Source organism: Melanotaenia boesemani, chromosome 9, assembly GCF_017639745.1.
Source record: "Melanotaenia boesemani isolate fMelBoe1 chromosome 9, fMelBoe1.pri, whole genome shotgun sequence".
Lineage (NCBI taxonomy): Eukaryota > Metazoa > Chordata > Actinopteri > Atheriniformes > Melanotaeniidae > Melanotaenia > Melanotaenia boesemani.
This window is the reverse complement of record NC_055690.1, coordinates 29,330,437-29,343,775: the sequence shown is the minus strand read 5'-3', so window position 1 is coordinate 29,343,775 and position 13,339 is coordinate 29,330,437. Positions and strand designations below refer to the sequence as shown.

At 38.5% G+C, this 13,339-nt stretch overlaps 1 protein-coding gene across 1 annotated transcript; it reads right to left on the bottom strand.

The window, feature by feature from the left end:
* Positions 1-811: 811 nt before the first annotated feature.
* On the bottom strand, positions 812-12,498 carry gucy2f (guanylate cyclase 2F, retinal). Its single transcript, XM_041994864.1, has 19 exons — positions 12,409-12,498; positions 11,535-12,328; positions 10,702-11,003; positions 9,576-9,930; positions 9,377-9,461; positions 9,189-9,285; positions 8,949-9,068; positions 8,629-8,709; positions 8,228-8,404; positions 7,884-8,040; positions 7,178-7,327; positions 5,372-5,520; positions 5,086-5,249; positions 4,802-4,994; positions 4,383-4,557; positions 4,068-4,166; positions 3,882-3,976; positions 3,709-3,794; positions 812-2,619 (listed from the first exon to the last, which is right to left on the bottom strand). The coding sequence occupies exons 2-19, from the start codon at positions 12,262-12,264 to the stop codon at positions 2,538-2,540; spliced, it is 3,297 nt and encodes a 1,098-aa protein (XP_041850798.1). The 5' UTR covers positions 12,265-12,328; positions 12,409-12,498; the 3' UTR covers positions 812-2,537.
* Positions 12,499-13,339: the final 841 nt, after the last annotated feature.

Below are 13,339 nucleotides of genomic sequence, written 5' to 3'. Positions count from 1 at the left end.
AAGTGAATCGTTTAAACCTTTATCAGACACATACTGAAATATCTGATAAAGTTTTAAAATTTCAGTCACAGAAAACGTGTCATTGCAATTATGGAGGATATTACAAAAACTTAGTTACTTCTTTTCTAAAATAAGGATCTAGTAGTAAGAAATTAGTAAATAAATGTTCTTGTCATTTTCATGAGTGGTGGGGAGAACTTTATTTTCTATGTTTTCATGGCGTAGCATAAATAAGTATTTTATGTGTCCAATAAAGTGACCGAATATGGTTCTTCTCCCAAAGATAGGTCAAATTGCTATGCATATATTCATCTAACACCTAATTATGTTGAGCTTTTGAGAGTTTTTGTGTATAAATTCACACAATTCAAACACATAAACAAAAATAAAAACTTGCTGACACATTTATATAATAGAAAAGTAGATGTTTTATAATTTAAATAACTGAATGATTCACACACACAAGCTTTAAATTAAAGGGATGTTCAGTTGCCTCTTTATTGTTTTTTTAAGCCAATCCATGTTTAAATAAAAAAAAGGAAACTGCACATACAGATATTGTTTTTGAAATAATTTGTTTTTTCTTCTTTTATTGCAAAATTATTATAGATTAAATTGATTAATACTAGTATAATATATGCACGGAATCCATCCATCCCCAATGCAATTGGTCAATTATTGGTCTCAGTGCTACAGCAGTAGATGGCGCCCTGGTTCCACAGTAAAGACGGACAAGGCGATACAAATGAATAATTTATTTATATTGTAATTTTTAAATAAAGATTTTACTTTTCACTAGAACAATAATATACAAGACAAACAACATCATATGAATTCCACAGTGTACATGTTTCTGACAGACTTCTCTGTTGTTTTTACACCAAGCACTCCACCTGAAGCGACCAGTATCGTGGGATTTAAGGTGATATTTCCAAATCTTTAAAGAAAAATGACTAATGTTTGTTTCAGTGTTAAGCAGTTATTCTGAAAGATGTTAAATCACTTTAAAAATTAGGGCTTAGGCAAAAAGTACAATAGACAAAAATACATCTCTACCAAACAGCTTTATTTATTTATTTATTTATTGTAAAGCATCAGTTTTATTTAGTTTTTCCTGGCATTCTCTCACCTTCATCATCTGTAAACAACTAGATGGAGCAAGTTTTCTGAATTTTTTTTTACATTTTTTTTTTTATTTTTACTAAAAAGAAGACTGTATAATAAAATTTCATCCACTGCTTCTTAGCAAATACCTGAAATTAAACAATAGACAGTAACCTTTAACATTGTATACATCTGGCTTGAAGTCTTAACAAGAAATTAAAATTTCTAGATAAGAAATAATGTTTTCTGGAATTATGTCTTGCCTTTTTGGTTGATGTAAATCATAAGCAGGTATATAGAGCCACCAGGATCTGTAATAGATTTTTAAAGATAAACATTTTCAGCAGGATCATCATCATTATCTTATTGGTCAGCTCCACTGACCTGAACAAGTACAACCCACCAGTCTGGATAGCTTTTCGTAAATATGAAAATAAAGACAGCATGCCACTGGAGAGTAAATTGTTGTTGTAAAATGTTGTTTAAATGGAAATGAAAAAGGTACAACTGCAAATATTTGCAAAATCATTATTTTGAGATAAAGCCAAAGACATTTCCTATAACATTTCAACACTGAATTTCATTTAATAGGGAATTAAAGTGCTCGCATAAAGCTTTACAATAAAATGTGTAAATTGAACAATATTGCTGAACATGGAGAAGCCCTCTCACTGTTAAGTTTCCTCTGACTGTAACAGAAATAAATGGATAAAAATAATTTTCCTTTGGTTCTTTCATTTCTTTCCAACAGCTGCCACCCCTTTGTTATAATAAACTAATAGTTAACAGCATAGAGAAAAGTTGCTAGAGTGGGCTTGACAGTAATCTTCTGTACTAAAACTGAGAAAATAAAAGTGACATGTGTTCCTTTTTGTCTTACTGTGTATACAATAGCAGCTTTTGCCTCCAGCTTTGGATGGCTATTAATAATATGCAGCCACAGCTACGTAACAGCATCGGCTCTGCATCTCTAGCAGCTACCTATAAAGAGACATTACTGACAGAAAAATATAATTTCATTTTGAAATAGGCGTTTGGGGCTTTCAGTCTTTAGATGGGTGAACCTCTAGTTGCCCTGTAGTAGTTGACCACGCAGTGGCCAGTGAGTGTAGAGAGGAGAGAGTGAGTCCATCCTTCATTAAGGAGCGGGAACACCTTCAGCAGGTAGGTAGGCAGGTAATGTGACAACTCTCATTACATTAGCACCGTTGTGTTCTGCTGCGCTGGCTGCTGGCAGATTAGCCAGGCGATGAACAATCCTCTTAAATAAGTCTGCGTTAAGCCACACAGAGAGGCTGGTGGTTTCATCTGTCCTCTGCCCCCCCACCCTCCCAGCTCTTTGCCTCTTTCTTTTCTGGACGCGTTCCCCTTGCAATGCTCCTTCCTCTCCTCTATTTTTCCCTCTTTGATATATCTCCTTCTTTTCCTCTCATTCAAAGCTTTTTGTCCACCTGCCGGTTGGCCTTGCGAAAAAGAGTCTTGATCTCTTCTGTCACCATTTCTTGCCAGTTGTCCCTGTTTAACAGAGAACATGAAGTTAAAACTACTAATTTTTGGGAGTTGCGTTGTATGGGTACTTATGACAGCAGTCAGAGTGTCTTTGTTTGGAGTATAGTTACCCAGCTGTTCAAAACAAGGCTTTTTAGCAATGTAAAATACCTCAAACCAGATTTTTTTTTTAAGTGTCCAAATGGAAAGCTTCATCATGGATTTTTATGCTGCATCAAATTAGAATCAGACAGACGAGGTCTGCTTAACAAGCAACCTGGACCCTTTTTTTAATGTATCACGGACCGTGTAGCTACATAGATGCTTAGCTTTTGAGAAAGTGTAGAAAATACTGTAATGCTGCAGTGACAAACTGCAGATATCTCATATATTATTTTCACTTTAACTGCTGTTAAAGCCTTTTGGGTTTAAATGGCTTTATATTGTGAAAAAGTTGCTCTTCAAATAGCCTCATTCTGAGTAACTAGCTTCAGCTCGCTCATCAAGAAAGCTTCTGCTTCTCCAAACTAACTACACTCTGACTTTTGCCTGCTGGAAGTAAGACACTGACTATACATCAATACAAATTCACTTCAAACAAAGTAACGCAGGTTTAAAGAAAAATGTGCTTGCAAGCCACTTTTAAAAAAACAATGAATAGGCAAAGAGGGCTTTCTTCAATCTGATTAAAGAGAAACAGAAGGTGGTAAGATCAAGAGATTAATGAGATGAGCAGATCCAGAGCAATCAGTAAGATTCAGAAATCAATGAGAGGAAAGTGAGTGTGTGGAAGCTTAAAGGATGCATTAGAGGATCACAGAAAACCGATAGTCACAGCAACACATCTATGACACAACACCAGCTGGCATGCAGATCTATACCTCCCATGTTTGGACTGAGAAGGTCAAGCCTTTTTCTCAGCTTTCTTTCTCCTGTATGCGGCTATGTCCTCAGGGTTGAGGCCATGATTGTCTTCTCTGAAGTAACATGTGGACAGTTGCAATTTGCATAAGCCCTCATTCATCAGTGGCACACAGCATGTTGTTGTTTCTTCAGTTTAAGATCGCACAACTTGTTCTTTGCAATATTTATTAATCAGTCAGTTAAAAGTCTTACCCTGGTTTAATCTCTGGTGGTTTTGGCAAAGGTTTTGCAAAGTTGCTTTTTCCGACAAGCCAATATGTCTCTTCAACACCTTTACCCTGCAAGTATGAAGAGATAATACAGTCCAGTGTAGAACCAACACACTCAATCAGTTTGTGGATTTGTGAGATTTATATGACTGTTACCTTCAGCTCTGTTTTGCCTCGAACATCTATTTTATAACCATCATTGAGAGAACGGAGGATCTTCACAGTGGTAAGATTTACATGGATTCTATAAGCTGGGATCAGAACAAACAACATAAAAATTGGAGCAAAAGAAAAAAAATGACAGAAGATCAAAATGAATGAATGTCTGTGAAGGATGCTCACGCAGTCCAGTGGATTCCATACGAGAGGCAGTGTTGACGGTGTCTCCAAAAAGGCAATACCGAGGCATGGTCAGACCTACAACCCCAGCAACACAGGGCCCTGCACATTCACAATAAATAAGTAAGTCTAGGCTGAAATAGCATTTAGAAAATAGAAAAACCCGTTACAGGCTCATGTCTGCTTCGCTGTCTGCCTTAAAAACTTTCTGGTGCCTGTGCAGCAAATGAAACATAGAAAGGTTGTGTGCCATGACAGGAACCTTTTTATTTATAATATTTACAGGATGATAAGGACTTTTGGTTTCTATCAGCCCACCTGAGTGAATTCCTATTCGTATCCTGACGGGCACTTCTGGCATGTGCCGCATATGGAAGGAACCCACTGAGCTGAGGATGTTCAGTGACATGTTGGCAATCTCAGCAGCGTGCTTGTTGCCATTTCTTTTAGGCAGGCCTGATGCTACCATATAAGCATCACCAATGGTCTCCACCTGAACCAAGCCAACATTATACAGTTATGGGTTACAGACACAACAGTGTGTGTTCTGCTCATAGACAAAAGATCATTTTATTTCATGCAGTGCACCTGAACTACTTAGATCCTTCATGGAAAAAAAAACAAACAAAAAAAAAACACTTTTGCAAACCCTTTGGTCTGATATTTACATGGTATATGTGTGCTTCATATTACTTTATAAAGAGTATTTTCAGAGAATATTCAATGTATTCTCTCACCTTGTAGACATCGTGATTACTGAGCACGGCATCAAACAGTGTGTAGAGGTCATTGAGGAGATCGACCACCTCGATGGGATCACTGAGTGAGGAGATGGTGGTGAAACCCACAATGTCACTGAAGTAGATTGTCACCTGATCAAAGTACTCTGGTTGCACTGTGCCGCCGGTCTTCAGGGCCTCAGCAACAGAACTGGCCAGACAGAAATGGAGATGAAAAGTTTTAAGAATTAGACTCCGTTAACACAAGCTGTCACAATGCACGTGTTTCTATATGAACTCACGGTGGAAGCATCTCAGACAGAAGCTTCTCTGTTCTCTGTTTTTCCACCTCCAGCTCCTCTGTTCTCTCCCTAATGAGATCCTCCAGGTTGGAGCTGTACTGCTCAAGCATCCTCAACATGGAGTCAATGATATTGGTCTTCTTACCCTTGTTGATTGTCTTGAACTAGAAATATAACAGAATAATGTCAATCAGATATATATAGAAAGTTTGAATGGGTCTATTTAATCAAGATGACAGCAAACATTAAAAGTCAAACGAGCAAAAGAGTGTCCTAAAAAATATACCCTGTCAAAGATCTCCTCAAAGGTTGGCCTGCGATCAGGCTGTTCACTCCAACACTGCTTCATGAGCTGGATGCATTCAAGAGGGGCCTGATCCGGGGCCACTGTAGGACGGCACATTGGGGGAGGCTTCTTCACTTTACGGATAATTTCTAAGGAGAAAATAAGGAAATGGCACACATGAATTTCTTTAGACTCATGTATGTACCAGTATCTAAACAAAAACCTGCTTTGCAGAAAGTTTGTAAGTTCTCTTGCGTAACAAGATTGGGCATGAAAAGACCACCAAAGAGAGGCTGAGTCTTAAAAGATGCAAATAAAGAGAACATAGCTCCCATTGTAGACTGTAAATAAATAAAATTTTGAATAATCTTATTCATATAAAATTATGAAAGAAATTTGGGATTTTTGGGGACAAAAAAACAATAGGGTGTCATCAGACAGAGGCTTCTTCAGTTCTACTAAAAGTAGTGGTACAGCAACGATTATTTTTCCCCCCTCATTGTTTATGCGTTATTTACACTTCTACAATTGAGTTTCTTTTTGGGGGTATAAAGTCTCACTGAAATGAGTTAGAATGGAATTAATATCACTGAAAGTTTTAGATAATCTGGAAATGGCTCTGTGTGGCTTAGTTGTCTGTCAACTGGAGGGTTGGTGGTTCGACCAAATGTCAAAGTATTCTTGGGCAAAATACTGAACCCCAGATTGTCCTGGAATGTGCTCATTGGTGTGTAATTTTGAAAAAGGAAAACAAGTAATAGATGAAACTCCTAGGAAGTGTTGTATGAGTGTGTGTGTGAATGGATGTATGTGACTTGCAGTGTCAAGGCGCTTTGAGTGGCTAGAGTCATGCAAAGAGTAATAATAAAAATAATAAATAAATGCAAGTGTTAAAGATTCCAGTGAATACGTTAAACTCATTTTATAATGGCTTCAGGTCATTTCCCCAATTAATTGGTCATTCCCAATTTCTGATAAAAATAAAATAATGTCTTTGAAAAGTTTCTACAATTTATCTTGGCAGAAACTTTAAAGCTCAGAGACTTTACCTCATGGTGTGAGAGTCATGCAGGCACCCTTTGATATATTCCAGCAGACTGTCTAATGCACTTTATTGTAAGAAATAGTCTTTGATGAATGTCCTGTAAGACTCTCCAATCTACACGAATGAGTTTGGGGTTTCATGGACTGTGGCCATGGACTTGTTGGTTATCAGCCTGACCTTGTCCATTCATTCTCCATTACTTTTAGCTTGGCTGAGCAGCCATATTTAGAAGGTCTTCTAAACTTGTTGGTGAAATTTTCTTGTACCTTTGCTCACATATATGCAAATGTACAAGATGGCTGTACAGACAACTTGCTCAGCATTTTGGCTTTTTTCAACTTAAATCCTATCAATTATAAACTCTTATTGAGATATAAATGTTAGTTGCATTTAGTTAATTTTCAAATTTCAGGAAATGGAATCATCTCAAGGAGCAATGATAGAAGTAGGATGAAGCAGAGCTCATTTGAAGGGTCATAACAAAGCTCATATGAATTTGACATTTCAGTTTTTCATATTTAAAAATCATTTGAATAAAAAACAAAAAAAAAAACAAAACAAAAACAAAACAAAACTGTGACTAGGATTGCTTCAGTCTAAATTATGATGACAGAGGTAAAGTTTATGGTGCAAAATGATGGTTTAAGGGTTGTGTACTGTTCAGCTCAGATGAAAAAGTATATTAATATCTATAGTTCATTTATGTTCTTATGCATCACCTTGTCCTCATCTGCACCTCTTCCTCTGTTGTGAATGCTCACCTTCAGGTGATAAATCCAGCATACAGTATGGAGGCCCCCTCACCACCACCTCTTGAAGAATAATAGAAAAACTATATACATCTGCCTTGAATGTTCCTTTACGAGAACTTGCAAGATCTCGCAGGAGCTCTGGAGCTGTCCAGAACAGATCTGAGAAAAGCAAAGGAAACATTTAGAACAGCACAGAATATTAGAGCTGTCTCTGCTGTGTAACCTTTTTCATGTCGATCCAAACATGAGTGAAAACTGTCAACAATCATCATTGTATTTGAATAGTTTGTATTAAAATAATAGATCAACTTGGAAAGTTCTATTACAATAAATGCATATAAAAGCTAATGAATTATCATTACTTGTTTCTTTACAAAAATACTGTTTGTGAAACAAATGTCCCCAAATGCTAACAGTCCTCACATTCCTGTGTCCTTGTAATACTTATGTCATCATATTCTATAATAAATTGCCATGGATCTGTCACCTAATACCCTTAGGGCTTTGATGACTATATTAGGGATTATTTTACTAACTCTGAATGCTTCCGAGAAGAAATACAAGATATAGCTCATCGTATAGGAAATAAAAGAACTCTGCATTGTTCTTCTTTACTTTATAGTCTGCTGTTGTACTGTGTGATATTTGATCCTTTTGCAAAAGCTTGTACTTAAATCTTCTTTCCAACCAGATTTTGGCCACATGATAAAAATACCTTCAGTAGGGGGCTCCTCTAAAGGTGCTTTTTGAGACTCTAGTAGCTCATTAAAGCCGTAGTCGGTAATCTTGAGGACAAAGCGCCCGTCCACTACGCAGTTTCGAGATTTTAGTCTGCCGTGGGGGAATTCTCTGTGGTGAAGATATTTCATACCCTGGAAGGAGAAAAAGTTTAAAGTTCTCTTTATTTTAAAAGAAAAAAATTATAAAATTGTTAAGTAACTAGTGAAATAACATGTAACAATATGACAAGAAGGGTTTTATAAAACCTTATGATGTTTAACATGTCCCTGTGAAAATCTTGGGTTTCTATAGCATATGGAGTGCAGAATTAGTGTTTACCTTGATGAGATCGAGCAAAAGTGAGGACTTGAACATCCAGTCTAATTTAACATCTTCGTTCCTCAGCAGGTCCTGCAGGCTGCCCCGTGAGCAGTGCTCTGTTACCACTGCATATACGCAGCAGTCCAAGAAGAAGCCAAGGAAAGGATTTACATTCTCATTTCTCAGGTCCTTCATCTAAAAACAGAACAAAAACATTACCATGTTACTATATCAGTTTCCATCATCAGTTACATCTAGAACTGACTATAAAGTTGTCAGCTGTTTTTAGGTGTCTGGTCTTTAATGTTTATTTTATAGTTTAACATTGGTCTAGGCAAAACAGCTTATGTAAGATATCTTTATGATAATAATAACTTCTAAAGCACAAGTCACAAAATGACTATAACAGGGTGCTCTACCTTTGTAAAAATCTTTGTGGTGCTTTGTTTCACTTCTTTGAATTGGCCCTCCTCAAATTTTTTCAGCCAAACCCAGTCACCCTAGAAAAAGACACATTTTATTTTCATGAAATTTTTAAGCATAGAAACAGATAAAAAAAATATCTCCATGTTTATCAATACTGATGTATTAGATGCAGCAAAAGTTCTGAAATTCCACTCGTGATCTCTGGGGGGGGGGGGGGGGGTGCTTAACATTTGTTTTAATATTTAATATTTAATATTTTTGCACATAGCGCCTGAAGCAACAGTAATGCAACGACTCTTTCGTTGTAACCCACCTCATATACAGCCACATTGGAGTTTTCATGAGTTGCCGTCTGCATGCTAGAATGTGACGGGTCTGCAGATTTGTCATCCAGGGCACTCCTGGACTCACTCAGATCCTCCAAAGTGATTTTCTGCATGACATTAAATAACATATTTTATTTGAAGTGTACACTAAAACAGTTCAATTTGGGAAAAGGGACAGCTTTGCAAAAGAAAAAAACACAGAGAATGAAGTTTGTGGTGCTGCTTGCCTTTTTGCTTAGCTGAGGATTGATAAATGTGAGATCCTCTAAATTCAGGAGAATCCGATTAGGACCTTTGACTAGTTGGATTTGCTGAAGTCTCCTCCTGCAAAATGGATGTAGAAAAGGTAAGCAAACCAGTTTAACAAGCAAGTTTCCTTAAACTAGACAACTAAGGGCATGGTTGCAGGCCATACCTTATGTAAATCATTATCATGAGCCCTCCCACAGCCAAACTGAGGATGACAGCCAACACTATTATGATGTGGGTCACCTCCACACCTGAAGTTGAGAGGATGAGAACACTAACTTACTAGAATAGGATGATTGATAAATGACAAAAAGAACATGTAGAACACCAATGCACAAACGCAAGCCCCGCCTCCAGCTTCATACCTCCTGTGCAGATGACATTCTCTTCAAACCAGCAGCTGGAATCAGACGACGGAGGGGATCCTGCTGGAAAACGAATGGACCTTCCTGCGAAACGAAGCACTCCTGATTTTAGGTCGACCATATAAGCCTGGTACAGCTGACTCCCCTGCTTGTCAGAGTCCAGAATGACATAGTTGGTCTTAACATCCCCATTGTTGTCCACCTGGACTCTCTGGTTGAAGCCATTAAAGGTTGTGTTCTTTGTGAAGTAGGCCAGGTTAGAGCCCGTTAATCGCATGCCTGCCTTCCGAGCATTGTGGATGGAGTTGGCCAACAGGTATATGCTGTTGTAGATGGTCCCAAACAGTGGGTTAACCTGCAGGTTACAGTAAAAGTTTTACCAGGGGTTCAAGAGAAAGCACGAGAAATATCTTATTTTAAATACTGAAATGGGGAAAATGGGGAAAAAATGACACTAGTGTAAAAATATAGTAAATGACATGTATTATGATAAGTACATTGTGCCAGTTGTATGATATAAGATGAAATTAGATGCATTTGTGTTAATTCTATAAGGGCAATGATGACAGCAAACTGAAAACTAAATCACCATTTACCCATCTGTACCCACGTGCACACATAATTCTTATAGAGGCTCTACTTTTTCATGTTTGATTTTACTTTTCCCTTCCATTAACAATGAATGCAAAATTTCCAAAGTCTAAACCAAAATTAATTCATTTTTAACTTCAGACACTGATTCTACCAGAATATTTTGTTTTCGTAGCCTGTTGAGGTTTTGGATTCCTTTTGCATGGGCAATATTGATGGACCAACATCAATATCAATTATCAGCTGTCTAACCCAAACTTTTTGATGTGTTTCCTTTATTTATCCCAACAACTGCTTCCCAAACTGCAGTAGCAGTGTAGATAGAGCAGTCTGAGCCTATTGGAAGAGATGACTTAGGGGCAGAGGGAGCTCAGATGCGCCATTTCAAGTAAAAGGGACAAACGGAGCAGCGGTAATGTGTAACATGAGAAAAATTACAGCTGGTTTTTCAACATTTCCCAAGAGGACACTGGATTCAGCCATGCTCAGCCAGTCTATCTCTTCCTTTCCAGGTATCAGCCTTAACAGTGCCTACCTGCTCTGCCTGCACGGACAGTGTTATTTCCTCGCTTCTCTTGGCTGCAGTGAATGCATCGTTAAAGGACAGAGACTCAGAGGCCACAGTGATGGTGAGCACAGCATCATAGGCCTCCCTCAGGATGCTGTTGTTTTGTAGAGGGAAGTAGGAGACGTTGGTGTAGGGAAGACTGTAGTGGAGAGTGTCATAGGGTACGAACACATACTTCCCTGCAGTCATACCCATCTTGTGTGCCTTTGTAAGGAAAATGGCCTGCTGCTCACCCCCAACAAGGATGGAGTGCATACACATAATGATTACTAAAAAAGACAATGAGAAAAAAAAACATATAATGCTTGTGCAAGTTACAAATGTAATAGGATGGCACTGTATGTTCAGGAGGTAAACAACTGACTTAATATCAGTTCATGAATAAGTCGAGGTGTATTGGTGGTCTAGGACTTTAAGATGCTGACCAAATGAGGGATCATAAGATGATTTTGATTTTTGAATTCACATTTGTTCCTTTTTTTCTTTTTATATAAAATACATGTGTAAATACACAAATGATGTCAGTACTGTTGATAGCAACTAAATAAAGCTGCTTTCAGTGTTTAGCTTAGCCAAGGCATTAAATCTGTATAGTCAAAATGGCTCCCTGGTCAGATGATAAACAGATAAGCTCTCTTAAGAGAACAACTAGTATGTGAGGATATTCTGGTGGAGCAATTCTGGACGTTTGATGGTCTGACATTTTGCAGGTCTGAAAGTTGAACTGATGATGCAGAGTGTGCTCATTTTGCTTTTAGACTAAACATATAACTGGTTCATTGTTTTCTTCATAGACTCACCCTTTATTTCTCCTACATTTTGAATCTTCCTCAGTGTGCTCTCCACCTCCGTCTCATTTATACCCATAGCTGTAACAAGACTGACAGGAAGCCCCTTCCTCCTCACAGCAGTAGCCACTCTCTCCGCGGTGTCTATCCACATATCTTCGTTGGATGAGACCACCACAGAGCTGGCCCACCTGTAGTGTTTAAACACGGTGAACAGCACATCAACAGACAATGGCAGTGTCCTCGTAAACGTCGGGTATCCTGGGATTCGGTCCAGCTCGTAGGTGACACAGCTGAAGGAGAAGAGCGCCTTGTCCCAGTTCTTTGCCAACAGAGACGCAGCGATGCAGTATCCTGGGTTGGTGGGGCCAACAAACGCGTCCGCGGATTTATCATAGTAAACATAAGCGGCCAGTGCTTTGGAGGTTTCGCAAGGCTCCTGGAGGATGATAAAGTCCATTTTCAGACCCAGATCCAGATTGAGGTCTCCATTTATCCTGCTCACAGCAAGCCTTGCAGCTGCTGTAGGAAGGGCCCTGTAGTAGATAGGGTCGCAGTTCCAAGGCCCCAAGACCCCCACTTTGAATATTAAGCAGTGGACACAACAAGGGAAGGTCAGAACTCCCAAAATAATCCATAATAGGAAGTTATAAAAGGGGATTGTTGTTAAAGTTTGTCTGCTTTTTATTATGGGCACACATGGATGGTTGGACTCCCAACCATTTGGAGAAATATGTTGCATTGTCCTTCCAGGATGTCCCAGGTAGTGAATATTAGTATTCACTTTTCAGTTACACCACTGACACCTGCAACAAAAGTGAGATAAAATAATTTTCAAATATATAAAATTCCTAAATTTAAACACGTGAAGAAGAAAAACACTCACCATTTCTTTAAAGCCATTAGGACAGATCCAGGATCCAATGAGACAATCTTACAGGTGCTCTCTCAGATCTGATCATCTGTCTTCCCAAAAGATGTCAGCTAACCATCTCCAAACTTTACCTATTCACCCCGGTGTGGTTCAGGCGAAGACACAGCCCGGTCATTGTGTTAGGATTATGGGCTGGATGTGACAGGTAGAGCTGAGGCGCTGCGTCTGAGACGTTTGGGGACAACTTCAGCACCCTGGAGAGCTACTTACGCCCCGCATCAGCATCTCTGAAGGCTTCTGTGTGTTTCCACGGACAGGTGTGTCCACAGGCAACATGTCGCAAAAAGCTCATAAAAACATCTCTACATCAATTTTGTCCTTCTTTTCAATCCTTTTGTGTGTATATGCGAAAACAATAATCCAAGTCAGGTTAAAACAGTCCAAGATGATTAATTAACCAGCAGAAGATTATTTAGATGAAAAAGAAAAAAGTATCGTGTGTATTATCAATATAGTAAGCCAGTGTCAGCTTCAGGCCCATTCAATCAAATCCCTCCAAAGTGACCCGGGCCCAAACGTAAGTGTTACTCACTAATCCATTTTCAGTGAGGCACAATATAAGAGGATTGACAGCAGGCCTTAGCCTACTCTAAAAGCCCTGTTCACTTTCAGGGAAAGCCTTTTCCTTTTTAAGTATAGCCACAAGTTATTTTCCCTGATTGGATTTATTCACAATAAATTCAGAATAAATGAATAAAAGAGAGCAAACTTTCTCTCATTGTATAAACATTTAGGTGTACACAGATGTCAGTTCACAAAAACCTTCTGATGCACAGAATGGGGTAGTTTTTTCTGTCATGGAAACACACCTCAGTTATACTGCATCAAAACACCTCTACCATGATTTAATTGGCAAAATAAATCAGTAGAACACCAGGCCCCA